The sequence below is a fragment of the Micropterus dolomieu genome, linkage group LG15 (genome assembly GCF_021292245.1).
Source record: "Micropterus dolomieu isolate WLL.071019.BEF.003 ecotype Adirondacks linkage group LG15, ASM2129224v1, whole genome shotgun sequence".
Taxonomy (NCBI): domain Eukaryota; kingdom Metazoa; phylum Chordata; class Actinopteri; order Centrarchiformes; family Centrarchidae; genus Micropterus; species Micropterus dolomieu.
In genome coordinates, this window is record NC_060164.1 from 20,695,236 (window position 1) to 20,712,597 (window position 17,362).

Here is a 17,362-nt window from a genome sequence, read left to right on the forward strand (position 1 = left end):
TTCTTTTCCTTGCATACAGGAATTGTCCTTGTAACAAAGTATTTCTACACTGTGGTATTGCCTCAATTTACTTACTAAATATTTAAGTACTTGTTCCACCACTGATAACATCAGAATCTGAAGTCTAAATGTGTTTTAGATCTTCAGAACCAAATTCAGTTTAGCTTTCTGCTTAGGGAGAACTGGGAGAACTGAAGATTCTCCCACAAATGTGTGTCTGTGGTTTCAGTGACATACAAGCCTGTCTCTGATCTTAAAGCTAATCATGCCCAGTAGCAGGAGGGCAGGCAGGAAGGAGTAGAGGAGAACAAAGTCTAGTGTGTATCGGGACAGAGCGCCAGGATAGCCCTCATCAATGATCTGATTGCCTTGAGTGACCAGACAGGCTCCCGGCAAAGGTTTGGAATTATCTGCAACAACACACCAGAGAGAGAGAGGGTTAACAACTGTCTGGTTTTAAAGACAGAACAGTCCTTTTTATCTGTCCTGCCAAGCATCCTTGAACACCAAACTAATACTTATAAGTGAATCTTAATAAGAGCAACAGAAGAATGATAAAATGTAAAACTGATAGGTAGAAAACAGAATCAGTGATTGCTGATAATCTTTAATCATTAATCACATACAGTATAAGTTAAAGCAAGCAGTGAATCAGCTGTGAATTACATTTCTTGAATTGTAAATTTGATCAAGGACTAGATTTTCCTACAGATGCAAAACATATTCCCAGTGTCCGCCAAAGGTAGTGATGCCAAGGCAAAGTACTTTAACAACATCAAACACTTTTCAGTCATAAAATAGTTTCCACAAATACCAGGTAGGTGAATTCAGGTAGAGTGGCAAAAATAGCATTTACACATGTTTTTGAAGAACTATTCATGCTGGGACACATATAGTATGTGAGCTGCAAGTACAACTTGTAAATAGTCAAATTATTATGTGTCCCTTTCATTCTCAGGGTAGGTGGACACTGAGGATGACCCCATGATAGAAACAACTTACTGCATGTGAAGTCAAGTCCTTGGAACTCAGTGACTATGAGCAGCTCACAGCTGTACTTCTGGAAGGTCAGGTAGCTGAGCCACTGGAAGACCACCGGCATCTGCTGGGTGCTTCTGTTGAGAGGAAGAGGAGAGGAAGGTGTGTTACCAGTAGTAGAACTACTATAATACTTTCATTTACAATGAAGACCTGAAAAAGTTGCCTTATTAAAAGGTCCATAAGGGAAAAAAGTTACTTAAACTTACTAATTACATTAAAAACATATTTGGTGTGTCACCTTAGGAAGCCAGATCCCACCACAATCCCTGCAATATTGAGCAGAGCAACTCCAGTGTTGACCATGTTAGGGTCTTGAACAACTCCTAATAACACCACAGTCAGGAGCTCACCTGAGGGAAAGCACAAAAAATTGTCAAAGAGTTGGCAGCACACTAGTTATAAAGGTAAAAGTTTTAAGAGTTATAGGATTTGACTCATGGAGATAAGTAGACTAGCCATGTCCGTTATGTACTTTGTATAATTTGGATAATTCTTTGCTTGCCCCTTAATCTTATCAGCTCACCTATAATATGTGGCACCAGGACTACAGCAGTGAAACACAGGAAGCGCAGGCTGTCAGGATGCATCCCCACCGTCCTAAGAGGAAAGCAGGCCGGGACATAAAATGGACAAAAGAAGAGTTATTGCTAAGAGAGGATGAGTTTATGTTGACAGTGCACAAATGGAATTTGTAATAATATGAGATCAATGAAATCCTTGAGGGAGGTAGAATACGTGGCTTGCTTCCCCCAAACAGAAACGCATATGCACTTACTACCCACCAGTAAAGGAAGGAAGTGAAAATGAAAACACTCAGGATGCTGAAGGGCAGGATGTGGAAGATGTAGGCCAAGAACATTTGCCATTTACTGTACAGACCATCTTTACTCTCCTGGTCACTGATGGCTCGCAATGCCGGGACTAAGAGAGAGAAAGTGAGACAGAAGGAGAGAGCAGGTAATGTGATTTATATGAAATGGGAAAGAGGGGAAAATGTAAACACTGGCCACTTTATTAGGTGCATCTTGCTAGCAACTGTCTTAATTCTTCGTGGCATACTTTCAACAAGGTGTTGGAAACCTTCCTTGACATGATAGCATCACGCAATTGCTGCAAATTTGTCAGCTGCACATCCACAATGCAAATCTCCTGTTCCACCACATCCCATAGGTGCTCTGTTGGATTGAGATCTGGTGATTGTGGAGGCCATTGGAGTACACTGTCATAAAGGATGGTCAGCAACAATACTCAGGTAGGCTGTCGCGTTTAAACGATGCTCAATTGGTACTAAGGGGCCAAAAGTGTGCCAAGAAAATATCCTCCACACCATTACACCACCACCAGCAACCTGAACCGTTGATACAAGGCAGGATGGAGTCATGCTTTTATGTTTACACCAATGTTTTTCCAATCTTCTATTGTCCAATTTATTGAGCCTGTGTGAATTAGCTGAAAGGAGTGGCACCCGGTGTGGTCTTCTGCTGCTGTTGCCCATCTGCTTCAAGATTTGACATGTTGTGCGTTCAGAGATGGTATTATGCATAGCTTGGTTCTAACGAGTTGAGAGATTTGAGTTTCTGTTGCCTTTCTGTCATCTCAACCAGTCTGCCCATTCTTCTCTGACCTCTGACATCAACAAAGCATTTTCGTCCACACAACTGCCGCTCATTGGATATTTTCTGTTTTTTTGGACCATTCTCTGTAAACCCTAGAGATGGTTGTGTGTGAAAATCCTAGTAGATCAGCAGTTTCTGAAATACTCAGACCAGCCCATCTGGTACAAACAATCATGTCATGTTCAAAGTCACTTAAATCCCCTTTCTTCCCCATTCTGATGCTTGGTTTGAACTTCAGCAAGTTGTCTAACACTGTGTTGACTACGTCTACATGCCTAAATGCATTGAGTTGCTACCATGTGATTGGCTGATTAGCAATTTGTGTTAACAAGCAATTGAACAGGTGTACCTAAGTGGCAGGTAAGTGTGTATATAGATTATTAGGGTAAATTAGGGTTATAAAGACCAGAGCCAAGTACCTGTTATTTCCTATTCAGGGTTAGTACTTAAAGCACTTACACTTTGACGGAGCAATCATCTTGATTATGACAAGAGATGCAGCATTAAAACGAATAATGCGTATTGTTCTATCCTATCATTAAAGCCACGCCCATGAAGACCAAAGGCCTCCAGGAGCCTGTTCCAAGAAGCCAGTGTACAGTTTTTTTTGAGGATATCGTGGCTGAGTATACCTCAAAGCTGGCCTTTAGTCCATGTTCCAGATTTGCAGGTGTTCTTGATTAAATTCAGCAAAGTCAGTATAACTCTGTAAACGTGTTTCTTGGAAAAACTGCTGGTCGGCATTGTATATACACTGGTGCTGATAATTACCCTTTCCCTTTCTTTTCTTCCCTAACTTTAATTATAATTACCTTTTAACTCTAGTGTGACTTCTGCTCATCACATCTCCTCAGTATTTGTAACAACCAGAGCCCTAAAGCCAAGATTTTAGACTGAGCTGATAACCGAAGAAGACAGTGAAGAGATAATCACCCCATAGAGCCAATTACCTTAAATATCCCATTGTCTCTGTCATCTTTTAACATACACCTCATGTATGAAATTAGGCCTAAACTTTTGAACATGTGTTTGACCCTGCTTATATGTTTTTTTCCTGCTGTCTGCCACAAAAATTGTTGTCAAGTTGCAACCAACACAAAATACATATCAAGATCATAAAACAAAACAAAAAAATCACCAATATTAATCACATAAAGCTCATACTCTAAAACAACCTAAGAGGAGTTTAGAATCATCATACAGTAAAACTCATACAGCAGTGATTTATATTATCTTAAACGGACCAAAAATTAAGCTGTGTTTAGCTGTTTCTCTTTCTCTGTATCCAAACTGTATATGCGTGAAAGTTTGTCTGTATTTGAGGTTATCTGATATGAGGTCACAGCAGCTGCTATAAATACTACCCATAAACTTGTTTAACACACAGAGACACAAATACATGCACACACAGATTATATAGATAGAGAAGGTACTGTAGGTCTGTAGGTCAAAAGGCACTTGGAGTGAAGGTCATCCCCCCGTTGTAGGTAGACTAAAACTGCAAATGCAAACAACAGAACCTCTCTAATAACCATGTAAAGCCACAGCAAGTAACACAAGTAAAATAACAAAAGGTTACACAAATCTTTATGCAAATACTCCTAAAATGAAAACAATTCTGACAGAATTGTTTTGTTTATTCTGACATTTAGCCACTTTTGTAATGATGACCAACCACAGTTTTTAATCTGACCCTATGAGCCACTTTCACCAAGCAAAATCCAAGCTAGACTTTACACATTTTTGGTGAAGGGAACAAAAATACTGCAGACAGCAGACCCCTTTCACCTACTGAACAAGAGATAAGCAAGCTTACACAGCTGCGATAAAGGCATTTGAAACATGCTGTTTAACAAAGATAATAGATCACTTTTACTCAGGTGATAGACATGCACTTCATGCTCTTTAGAATGTCCCTCAAGTCATCGTATCCACCTCGTGTAGAAATTTATTGGGAGATGTTATCAAATGCAGTTAGAATGAATATAATGTAACCCAGACATTGTATAACTGCTGAAATTTGAGTTACTACACAGTTGCAACTTGATTCATGTCTCGTTTTTTGCCTTGGATATTCCAGTTATTATTTCCATGCATGTTAGCCATTTAATTTCAAAACTGAGACTGAAGACTCAGTGGTGTCATACCAGTACAGCACAAAGATCCTTCATAATAATGTTTTAGTTTTGTGTTTGAATAAGGACCCCTCTTTCAAAAACAACAACATTGGGTTTTCAGGTTATTGTCTGTTATTGTAATTTTTGTCCAGTTTAACTATCCACTTGCCTAACATGTAGCAGCACTACAATAAATGTGTCACTTTTAAGTCAAGTTTTTGGAAAAAACAAAAACCTGGAGTAGATCTACATCTCTATGTACAGATGTATAGTGTTGGTGGAACTCACAGAGAGCTACAGCATTCAGCATGCCAGTGTAGGGCGAAGCACCAACGCTCTGATAGATGATGCCAATGCGGTCTTGCACAGCACCCTTGTTGACGTCGTTGTCTAGATGCATCACAAAGAACGCCACAAAAAGACCGTAGATCAGGTTCTGGGACAGACGCATCAGAACACCCATCCTGTCTCTGGACAGGTTTCTTGCTGTCCTCCTATACACAAAACACACATGGAAATACATGGAAACACACACAAAGGCATTTGTCAGCAGCTGTTTTGCTGATCCTGGTAGAACAAGAAGCTCTTGAACTGCCTAATTGGAGGTTTATATTACTAGGAATTCCACATTCTGTTTATAGTTTTAAATGCAAATAGATGCAGCAAGGTACTCAAGAAGAAAGAAATAAGAAATCATCCAATAATTTCTGTGGTAGGCAGTAATTAGTTACAAATGATGCGTACACACACAAGGGGACTGAAGACTCGCTCAGCACTGACCTTAGCAGAACTTCAAGTTTGGCTGCACCGCTGGGTGACTCTTTGCTCTTAAAGGGGATGTCTGGCTTGTCTGATCGCTGCAGGCTTTGCTCCATTTTGCCCAACATGCCCTGGTAGATGGTAGACCTCTGATAGGATGAAGTGATCTCATGCATGCGACTGAAGGTGGCCGTCTCCCTCTCACTGCTGCGTGTGTCCACTGAGGTGAAGTCAACTGTTTAACATCACAGCAATTGGAGTGTTTTAATGTCAATGCCACACAGATGTCAGTCAACGTTTCAACATAGCTGTGTGGCTATAATATAAATATACAGTACATTATCCAGGATCATAGCATACAGTACCGTAGATGTCAAAGGGGTTGCAGTACTCTGGACACTCATATCCACATTGGCTGAAAAAGTCCACCATCTCTTCTGGCTTCCCACAGAACACCAGCTCTCCACGACTCATTATAGCTATCCTGCTGAACACCTGGGACACACACACACACACACACACACACACACACACCCCAATAATAGTTACATTTCATCAGCAAAAACTTATCAACTGAACTACAACACATGATCTTCCTGACTTGGCAGAAACTACTCAGCTTTTTGCTGTTAAAGGAAATGGTTAAACATTTCAAGTCTGAAAACAACACTCACGTGCCATTGAAATAGGTTTTGTTTAAAGTAATTGTTTCTTCTGATTATAATGGCAGAGAAGGACTGTCTTCCTTATGTAATTCCAAAGTAAGAGATGGAGAACAAAAACCAAAGTCCTCATTGTAAGTAAAAATTACTTCTAAAGTTCAGCTATAAAGTTAATGAATTTAATAAATCAAAAGTTAATAAATCACTCTGATTTAGACAAATGAAGTGGAACGGTCTTCCAAAGTTACAGTGTTTGTAAAAAAGGCTCTCTGTGTTTTATTTCTCCAATGCAGCTCATTAAGGAAATGTTGTCTGTGGAAACAAAGAGAAAAAATTAAATACTTAAGAGGTTGTAACTTTGGGAAATACCCTCTTGATTTAACTAACTTGAACTTCTGAAGCCTCATATTAGCTTCAGCTTCATCGAAGGACTGTGAACTTTGTCCCCATCACTTTAAATAAAATTGCATTAGAAAGGGATCTCTCCATGGCCAGTATGGACAGGAAGAACAATCACACCAACCAAAACCTGTTTAAAAGTACATATGAGGATTGTTTTAAGATAAAACTTTAAGTTTCAATCTATTAGTCATTCTTTCTCCTTTCTTCAGTTTATATCAAAACCCACCCTGAAGAGCTCGGAGCGAGGTTGGTGGATGGTTACTATCACGATACGGTTCCTCCTGGCCAGCTCTGCCAGCAGCACCACAATCTGATTGGCGGTCATGCTGTCCAGGCCAGTGGTCGGCTCATCCAATAGGATCACCCCTGCAATGACATAATCACCCGCATGCAGGCTTGTCACACATTGAAACACTGAGAACAGGGCAATAACTTTTTTCCTCTTTTAAGTTGGAAACTTTTAAATGTACTTTTTATTAAGTGGCACATGCAGGACTCTCAGTGGGGCCAACTTAACTTGTGAAGATAAGTCAGTTCTTTTTTCTTTTTTTAGTTAATTACTCTAATTAGGACAATTAAAAGATTGCCTCTTTGCATTATGAAAGCAGAGTGGAATTAGCAGATGCTTTAATTGTGAGATTAATTCATTTCCTGGTTGACTGGAGAGGCAGCAAATGGGAACTCCTCATTACTCTGTGTGTGTGTGTGTGTGTCCATGGCCATTCTAATCCTGAATGAGGACTGAGACCCATCATCCTCCCTGGAGGACTCCAGACCTGATAAACTACACCTGGGATGAGCACAGGCGAGCGCGTGCGCGCGCACACACACACACACACACACACACACACACACACACACATATACACACACACACACACACACACACACACACACAGGTGGGTCTGCTCATTCCCTTCGTGGTGTGATAACCCAGTCTTTCATTACTCTCATAACTTTCATAATCTCTCCCTCCGTCTCTTTCTCTGTCCTTTCCTTATTCCTCTCTTACTTAGATCCCTTTGTTTTTCTGTGTGGACTTCTAAAACTATTATACGAGAGACAGATCCTGTGGTGAACTTTCTTCTATTCTCAGTCCTGCCTCCAGTCATGTTGCTTCCAAAAGTATATGAAATATAATGTGTTATATGTGTGCAAAACATTGTGGACATCTTTCTGATATTGTGTTACAGCTCCTTTTGTATAATCTGTGTCCCATGTGTCTAAAAGCTTAAAAAAATCACCTCTAATGACTCCGTTTATTATCTACTCAGTCTCTCCTAATTTGAGTTCTATAAAGCCTTAAGAAGTTAAGGGATAATGGCTTTTACCTTGATTCACCTCATCATCATGATTTAAATTTGTAGCAATAGCACCCTTTAGAAGTCTGATGTTCGTGATACACAGATAAAACTGTATGTCTCCTCACACAAGTCCCAGCTGCAGTTACTCACTTGGGTCCTGAAGCAGCTGGCCGGCAATGGAGACCCTTCTTCTCTCGCCCCCAGAGATCCCCGGGAAAACACGACCTCCAATAACGCTGTGGGCCACGTGACTCAGACTCAGCTCGGCCATCACCGACGACACCTGCACAGGCGCCAGAGGTCAAGGGTCAGGTGACAGGAGAATTACTAATACTAACAATTCAGCTGACAAGGGCCTACTGAAGTTCTAGTTAGTGCAATTAATGAGTAGTTGGAATATTTTCTGAGCAAAGGACAGGGCCAAGAGGATTACATTTGCTTTACATCAAGACATAATAAGGAAATATTGAAATAAAGGAAATAGGAAGTATACATTTTTATTTTTAAAATGAAAAAATCATGAACATAGGCTACAAGTGGCTGTTGACTTTCTTGAAATCTGCCTTGATAGCCTTCTTCGAAAAGAGAGGAGATTTTGCCAAAATGGTTAACACACCATCTGGTTGAGTTTAGGTGCTGTAAGCTTTCTTTGAACTTACTGTGACTTATAGCCAAATACACAACATATTAATATCTTAGATAAGCGCCAATGCTGCTGAAAACCTTGTAATGTGTTGACATCCTAAATGATACAAATTCTGCTTTAAGAATCATCCTCTCTGGGTCTACATTTGTCTCATTTTTGTAGTTTCTCCACCCTGCTGGGTGCCAGGTTTAGACTAAAGAAAACTGAGAGAGAAAATAGAGTGGACAGAGCAGAAGAGGCTCTCAAAAGTCACCTTCTTCTTGATAGCTGCGGCTGAGTGTTTCCTCAGAGCCAGCTGGGCTGTATAGGTCAGAGTCTCCTCCACTGTCAGATAACTCAACAAGTTATCACTCTGGAAAAGAAAGACACAAAGAAAGAGTAAAAAAAAAAGACAGTCTCTCTTACAAGAGAGAAGAGTAACAAGATTGTGGAGAAAAGGTTAAGACAATGCAAAATACACTGCTACTAGTGAAATGACTTATTATTTCCGCCAAGAAGCATTTATGATCACGTCCATCTTCCTTGTGTGCTTTTGGTAGTAATCAAGCTACAGAATATCTTCATCTTAACTTGGTGTTTCAATGGTGTGACTGGCGTGAAATTAGCAGAAAGCATCTTAGCACCAGAAAAGTGAAGGTTTCAAAGCATTTATCTACAGCAACTTTGCTGTACATTGCTGCATCCACATAAGACACATACAGCAGTACACTGTGTATCTGTATGTTCATATATGCGTGTGCAAACCAACTGCAACATACCTATACCCCAAATATATACAAGCACGCACGTGCGCGCACACACACACACACACACGCAAACACACAAACGCATGTACACACACAAACGCACGTACACACTTTCATTGCTTGAACCTGCTAAACCTCCTGCCTGCCTCAATTAACACGTGGCGCCTCCCAATCCCACTTCTCCTTAGTCTCTCATCTGAATGACTTTAATATCAGGAGCTCATATCACCTCCTCATCTACAGCTTAGCAGGGGAAGTTAATGACGAGGCTTAGAGAGCAGAGAGGGGGTGCTATCAGCAAGAGGAGAGAGATGATTTGAAAGGAAGCAAGGCCAGTTTTAAGCCAGTGTTTTTAATTCAGGCCTTGGATACACTTGAGCACCTCTCATTGAGAGATTAAGTGTATGAGGAGGCTAGCAAGGGTCTTTAGTTAATTTCAACCAGAGGCCAGGGCAACCTTTTCAGGAGTTTTTGCAAAATGGTGTGTGTTCATTGAGTTTGTGGTTTGGTATTCATGCCAGTTAACCACATGCAACTTAAATACATGCAAACTCTCAGCATGCAGCCACTCACATGTGATACTGTGGAGCAAAGTTGAACTTGATGTCGGTGTGTGATAAGAACTAGGGCAATGCATGTGCATGCATGTGATTAGGTGCATACTAAATTTAAACTTCTGTTCAGTCTCTTTATTCATGTGATGGCAATCTTTCATTTAACACTGCAGCTTTAAACATTGTTATTGATCATGAGCTACTTGACTCATTAGGGTGTGCTTAAGGTGCAGCTTGAAACACCTAGAAAATGTTATTTATTCCTACAAATTGTCTTTGTTTTCTACTGTGTGTTTGGGTTTTTGTGTGTGTTACCTGCAGTACATAGGAGAAGCAGTCCTGGTACTCATCTCTCTTCATTTTCCTGCCATTAACGAAGATCTCACCCAACAGCATACCATGGTTTCCAATCCTCCCTGAGATGGCATCCAACAACGTGGTCTTTCCTGAGCCTGTACAATGCAAAGTGCACACACACACACACACACACAGTAAATACAGAAAAAAATTTGATAGATAGATAGATTAGACTAGGTGCGAACCTGAATTGCCCAGTATGCCCATGATCTGCCCACTGTCTACGTGGAAGGAGACATCATTGAGGATTTTACGAGTCCATCGCTTCTTGTAGGAGGGTAAGTCCCACCAGGGACCCACACGCTCACTAGAACACAGATACAGGGGCATTTTAAACATTCGCAGAATCAATCTCCACTGTAAAAATGATCATCATTTGATTTGAAAGTATGCATCAGCGATATGCAGTGTGTTTCATTTTACACTACATAGACAAAAAGTTGCAAGTTTCATGTGCTATATGTGTTACACTCATATTTCTGCTATTTCATTAGAAATTAGATTTAGACTCCATAAAGTGACAGATAATTCAACACAAACTTGCCTGCATGTATGCAGAATAATATAACATCTGTATATTGTCATCTAGTTTGCATGTCTGTCTCTCAGTCATCCTCTTTTACACTCTGTGTTTTCAGCATTTACCTGACTGTGTAGGAGATATTGCTGACACTGAGACAGCAGGAGGGCTCTGATGGCTCCTCTCCACCGTCCCTCCCTACATCCGTCTTCACCTCCGACACAAACTTGAAGGACTCTCTAACTTTAGTCCCGTTCTCTGGCTCCACCGCCTCCATGGAATAAAATCTGTTCATGTCTCCCGCCTGTCTGCTACTCCAAACAACAACCGCAACAAGTCCGTCTCAGATTAGTTTGTTCATATCCATACATATGTGAAGCTCTGAAGTTGAGCTGTCTTACAGACCCAGACTTTGTTTCTCTGCACCCACACCCTGTAAAGAGCAGCAATGCGAGAGCAGTGGTGTCTCTCAGGTACCATAAACACACAGTTGTGTTATCTCAGAGAACTTTGATCTGGAGTTAGAATACAAAAAACACACATGCTAAGTAGATTGACTGTCTGTCAGTCTTTCCTCAGTCCTCAAATTGTGCACTATGGAAAAGCTATGACTGACAGGACAGAGCAGATGAAGAACGTGACATGAACATCAACGTTTTGAGAGAGAAGGCTTGTGAGCTGAGACAAGAGATCTTCAGCCAGACTGGAGTCAAACTATCTAACAGAGCGAAGAAACGGAGAACAGGGGAGCAACAGGAGAGCAAAAAAGGCAGATACCCTTAGAGAGAAAAAGAGAGGAACCGAACAAGAGAAGAAAAAGAGGGGCGTTGACCTCTTGACCCTACAAACGTCAACCACCAACTTGCATCATCATGGACACAGATACTGGCCTCAATCATACAAACGGCTCTTCACAGGTTAGTCTCTTACACTGAATCACACAAATTTAATTTTTGTTTCCAATTTTTAGCTCACTTGAAGGGATTAGTTTAAAGTTCTTCTGATAATATACTTTAAAACTGTGTCAACTTTCTGATGATTCCTTTCATCCCCCACCTACTCACCCACTGAGCTACTTTCTGCCTGCTGCATAACCACTAATTTTATTAATTGAACTTTTTGTGCCTAATTCATATTACAATGTGGGTATGTTGCTGTAAAGAGTCTGTTTTTTTTTTTTACTGTTGCTGGAAGTTTTTTTTAGTGTGGTAAAACAAGCAATCACTTACAGTTTCCCTTAACTTATGACCTCAATTTGAAGGAGAAAAAGTCTAGTTTACTTTTTCAACTTCAAGAAAAAGGGCACACAGAGAGCACAGACCTCTGGCGACCTATCTCACAATCCGCCCAGTGATCTGGATCTGCTCCAAAATGAAATTGGGTCCACCAAGTTTCATGAAAATGGGGCCAATAGTTTTAATAAAATAATTGCTTTAATATTTAGATTAATATTTCTAGTCAAATATCACATTTATTTATATTTTATCTAAATGTTATTTCAATATACACTATTTTAATAGTTATTTTATGAATACTTATGTAAATGTTTATTTTAGTATTTCCATTTCTTTGGCTTTACAGAAGAAATAAATACTTCATTCGTCTTTGACAATTGATGCATATTAGGATTAACTTCTTTTTTGTAAGTTTTTTTTTATCTATACTCAAAAATACACACTAAAAAAATTTGCCGATTGAATGTGACTCATTATGTTCTAGTTTTTATATATGTTTTCCAGTTTCCAGTGAATTTAGAAAAAGCATGCTCTACTAGACCTGGACAGTTTCTCTAAAAAAATCATTACTCTAATTATTTAAGTTTCATTTGAAGTCTGGTTTAATGGCATTGAAGACACATGGTTTCCACCTCTTCTACTTTCCTATTTCATTTACCACATCTGACTAGAACTAGTTCGAACAGCAAGAAGGGCTTGAAACTGGATGTTCATGTCACTAGAATACATATCAGCCATTTTACGTGACATCTACGGTATATACAATATAACATACAGTGTAGTGCACAGTGTGGACAGACGTTTTGGCATGTGCTGTATTTTTAATCGTACATTAGTGCTTTTATTGGAGAGATTTAACGATTACATAATGGCAATATTAGGGTTGTTTTCAAATGGACCCTGGACCCACAAAAGGTTTCCAGCAACTATTTGCACGTACAAACACACAAAGAGATGCATGCCAATACACACTCACGCACACACATTCGCACACAAGCTTAAACATGCTCACATGCTCATGCATGCACATATTTATCATTAAATAAATAAGTCATTAAAACTGTCCAATAAACTAGTTGATAAAGTTCATCTTCTGTCATTTGTATTGGCTTGATGGCTTATTGCCATCTAATCTACAATCTGTGGTTTTCTATGCAGTGTCTGGTACAGGAGCACTAACGTGTTCCTCCATAGGTTCCCTCATACATCTTGTAAATCTGTAATTTTGAACAGAAATTTTACAAAACTGATTAATAAAAAAGTTACTATTTTATACTCTATTATTTTATTGAAGCTTGTTCTTTCAAACTGATATGGATACAAATAAAGACTTCAAATAAGTCCTTGCCTCTGTGAAACTCATTGACCTGTCCTCTTTAGCAGCATCAAGACACAGAGTTGTTCTCGTCTGAAGAAGACAGCAGTCTCTACTTCACCTACAGTGGAGGGTGCAATGAGCTGGAGGTCAACGACCTGCACTATGAGGTAACTGATGGACAGCAGCTCTGCTCTGAAACGGAATCATCTTTAGCTTTTAACGGTCCTCTCCATGTGTGTGCATGTCTGTACTGTGTATGTGCAGGTTGTATGTGCTCACTGTGTAAATGGTTTGTGTGTGTTCCCAGGTGGACACAGCTGCTCAGATCCCCTGGTATGAGAGGTTGTCAGAGTTCAAGTTGCCGTGGGAGATAAAAGGAAACAAGCAGACAGCCATCAACAAGCTCAGCCTCCGAGTCCGCAGCGGGCAGATGCTGGCCGTCATTGGCAGCTCAGGTGACACACACACACAAACACACAGCTTTTAAGTATTACTGTTTCTAGGTAATAAATGTATTGGCCTCCTTGGGTAATGTCAGTCATTCCACTTGCCTGTCAAAGGACCTCTTGTCAATCAAATCTTTATCTCTCTCTCACTCAGCACTCAGTGTGCATGAACTAGAAAGAAAAGGAAGCAGACACTATATGTGACTGAACATATAATTAAAAAATAAACTCCAGGCCTTAATGCAGAAAAAGCTAATCGGTGTCTTCCCTCATACTATAGTTTTTTAAACCAGGACACACTGGGCAACGTTCAGACATTGAAAAGACTGTAGAGGTTAAATAATAATTCAGGTAGGCCATCACAAAAGGCATTTGAAAACAACCTAAAAGTTTGTGCCTAAGTTTGGGATTAAGTGCTTAAAGTAATTTCAACACTATATCGGGGACTTAAGAAGGTTAAAATAGTCAGTGCCAACTACATAATGTAAAAGTGGGAAAGAGAAACAATTGCTTTCCAGAGGAAGTGTGGACAAATAATGGTGAATTTCAATGGAGGATATTAAGCTCAACCTCATGGAGACTGTTCAGATGGAAGAGTCTTCAGGCTCTTCCAGCTACTGGAGGGAATTTTGGCTCCCTGGAAGCAAATAGCTTTTTATGGGCCAGTCCAAAAGTAAATACTTTTTGGCTTAAGACTTACACAGGATTTATTAGTGACTATTTTCAGGACAAAAATTACTTTAAGTGGGATGAACTAATTTTTTGGGATTCCACACTCAACATCTATAAATATTAAAACAAGATACTTATTTGGAATACTGAGTGTAGCTGCTAGAAAAGCAATTACAAAGAAATTTCTTAAGCCAGACACCCCATCTATAGAGTTTTAGTATGATATAATTTATAACATATTTGTGATGGAAAAATGCTTTAGAAAACTTAATTTAAGGAGATTTTGAAGGAGTGGAAAGCAATTCTTCTGTTTACTTTCTGCTTTCTTTCTTATCTAACTAAAGATGACTGGGTAATTATGTGATTCCAAATAAAGGTTAACAAAAAAGCAAGAAAAGATCCGCTATGTTTGGAGTCAAATCAGTAAAAATCATGGATATATTTCCACTTGTATAGTGAGTTTTGTTGGTGGTTTTTCTGCCTTTAATACGTAATTTTCTTCTCCCAGGTTGTGGTAAAACATCTTTGCTGGACATAATAACATGTCGCGATGAGGGCGGTACAATGACGTCCGGCCAGGTTCTGATCAACGGGAAGCCCAACACGCCCCAGCTAGTGAAAAAGTGCATCGCTCATGTCCGCCAAGACGACCGCCTTCTTCCTCACCTCACCGTCCGTGAAACTCTTGTCTTTGTTGCCAAATTGAGACTCCCCACCCACTTCACACAGGCCCAAAAGGACCAGAGGGTAACATTAAGCTTAAGAGACAACCGTGACCATATACAAACAGGCACAGACTGTACGCACAATGAAGACATTGTAGTCTATTCTGAGACTAATAAAACCAAAAGGTCTGTGTTAAACAAACACTCACAACTCACAACTTTAGATATCTTTATTTGGACCAGATATGATGTCAGTGAAGTAAGATGAAATACTAAAGATAAATGATGAACTGTTCTGACAGATGCTACCTTTGACAAACTCTGTCTCTTCTGTTTTCTGTCACAGGTGGATGATGTCATCGCTGAGCTGCGGCTGCGACAGTGCGCTCACACCAGGGTGGGAAATGATTATGTGAGGGGTGTTTCTGGAGGAGAGAGGAGGAGAGTCAGTATAGCTGTTCAGCTCCTCTGGAACCCCGGTGAGAGAAAAACCTCATAAACTCTTGAAATTTTCCTCTAAATTTTGACCTTTCACTTTCTTTACATCCTGACAGCAATTTATAAATCAAATGCTCTGACACGCCTAAGCCTACCTGCCTGTCTACCTACCTGCCCACACTGCCTGTGCACTCATTGTGCTTGTTGTGTATGTGTGTGTGTGTGTGTGTGTGTGTGTGTGTTTGAGTTTTTGCTTTTTCACATTCAACACGTGTATCCCCTGTTAGATAAAATAAAATTACTAAATTACCATTCAGCCTGTGCCTGGAAAACACCAAATTTTAGCTTTGGAGGATTTTTTTTACAGGCAGGTAGTACTTAATTGCTAACTGTGAAAATAATCACGTGAGAAAACAATTCTATCAATAAACAACAGATATGTAATTGGTTTCAATAACACCCAGGTTTATAGTTCATTGATAGTCATAACCAAAGACAGCCTATACATTCCAGCCGTATGTTTCAGTACTACATCATTTTCTGTGACACAATATTTAGATGTAATATAGAATACAATTAAAAATAAGAGGTTTCCCTCCCCATTTTGAAGTATTAACCACCCGTCTGTCTAGCATTTTGTAAACAGTTGTTTATTTAAATAAACTGTCCTGATTAAATGAATCCCAACAGATTTTCTGGAGCCATAACCCCCTAACCACCAGTGGATCACCAAAAATAAGACGGAAGAAGACATTGCAGGCAAGCAGTTGCTTGTGTCTTTTTATGGATTATTGAATTGTTGTTTTTATATTTCAGGTATTTTGATCCTGGACGAGCCCACTTCAGGTTTGGACAGCTTCACTGCTCATAACCTGGTGATCACACTGTCCCGCCTGGCCCGGGGAAACCGTCTGGTGCTGCTGTCGGTCCACCAGCCTCGGTCAGATATCTTTCAGCTCTTTGACCTTGTTGTCCTGCTGTCGTCGGGTTCAGCCGTTTACTGTGGCGCTGCTCGTGACATGGTGCCTTACTTCACAGCCCTGGGATACCCCTGCCCACGATACTGCAATCCCTCTGACTTCTATGGTTAGTGTGTGTGTGTGTGTGTGTGTGTGTGTGTGTGTGTGTGTGTGTGTGTGTGTGTGTGTGTGTGTGTGTGTGTGTGTGTGTGTGAGTGTGTGTGTGTAAAGCAGTCAAAACAGCATTTAGTGGTGCTTCTTTTCAGCACCCAACAATGTCTGAGAGTTGTTATCACCCTCACACTCACTGGCAACTTAGAAGAAATTTAGGACCAAGAAATGTAATACCATAGTGGTTTGGGCATTGCAACCTTTATCTGCCTTTAACTCTTGAAACATCTTGAAACATAATGATAATAATAATAATAATAATAATAATAATAGCTTTATTTGTGTAGGACTTTAATACAGGTAACAATGTGCTTTACAGCAATTAATGTAAAACATAGACCAGAATAAAGCATAAAACAAGTCAATGTAAATTTAAAGGAAAAATAAATTACACGGTGGTTTGAATTCAATAAACAAAACATAATATACACAAATAATGGAGAAATAAAATACTCATCACAATATTGAATGTTTTTTTGTATAAATGATGTTGTCGTCTGTGTGTGTCCAGTTGATCTGATCAGTATAGACCGGCGCAGTCCGGAGCGAGAGGCCGAGTGTTTGGAGCGGGCCACAATTTTGTCTGAGCAGTTCATGGACAAGGTCCGAGACACAGAAGATCACATGTGGAAACCAACTGGGATTGATGCGGCACTGACCCAATCTGAAAAGTAGCCATGTGTTTGTGTGTGTAATTGGCCTCACTTTTCCTCGTCTATACTGATATTTTTCAT

At 39.9% G+C, this 17,362-nt stretch overlaps 2 protein-coding genes across 2 annotated transcripts in view; one reads left to right on the forward strand and one right to left on the reverse strand.

The window, feature by feature from the left end:
- Positions 1-225: 225 nt before the first annotated feature.
- abcg5 (ATP-binding cassette, sub-family G (WHITE), member 5) lies at positions 226-11,019 on the reverse strand. Its single transcript, XM_046070877.1, has 14 exons — positions 10,850-11,019; positions 10,390-10,511; positions 10,163-10,299; positions 8,801-8,899; positions 8,052-8,184; positions 6,824-6,963; positions 5,899-6,028; positions 5,555-5,768; positions 5,063-5,268; positions 1,824-1,962; positions 1,565-1,638; positions 1,280-1,391; positions 1,003-1,115; positions 226-410 (listed from the first exon to the last, which is right to left on the reverse strand). The coding sequence occupies exons 1-14, from the start codon at positions 11,017-11,019 to the stop codon at positions 226-228; spliced, it is 1,974 nt and encodes a 657-aa protein (XP_045926833.1).
- Positions 11,020-11,596: 577 nt separating this feature from the next.
- abcg8 (ATP-binding cassette, sub-family G (WHITE), member 8) overlaps positions 11,597-17,362 on the forward strand; it is a 13,396-nt gene continuing 7,630 nt past the window's right edge. Inside the window, 7 exon segments of the mRNA XM_046071442.1 lie at positions 11,597-11,641; positions 13,340-13,444; positions 13,585-13,732; positions 14,904-15,142; positions 15,407-15,539; positions 16,315-16,584; positions 17,140-17,307. Of these exon segments, the coding sequence (XP_045927398.1) occupies positions 11,597-11,641; positions 13,340-13,444; positions 13,585-13,732; positions 14,904-15,142; positions 15,407-15,539; positions 16,315-16,584; positions 17,140-17,307 (1,108 nt within the window).

What these genes read in the sequence shown, in the direction of transcription:
- abcg5 (XM_046070877.1), bottom strand. Translation starts at nt 11,019, where the DNA reads ATGAACAGATTTTATTCCATGGAGGCGGTGGAGCCAGAGAACGGGACT. An exon ending in AAACTTGAAGTTCTGCTAAG is followed by an intron (nt 5,269 to 5,554) that starts GTCAGTGCTGAG and finishes TTTTGTGTATAG; the next exon opens with GAGGACAGCAAGAAACCTGT. An exon ending in GCTGAATGCTGTAGCTCTCT is followed by an intron (nt 1,963 to 5,062) that starts GTGAGTTCCACC and finishes TCTCTCTCTTAG; the next exon opens with TCCCGGCATTGCGAGCCATC.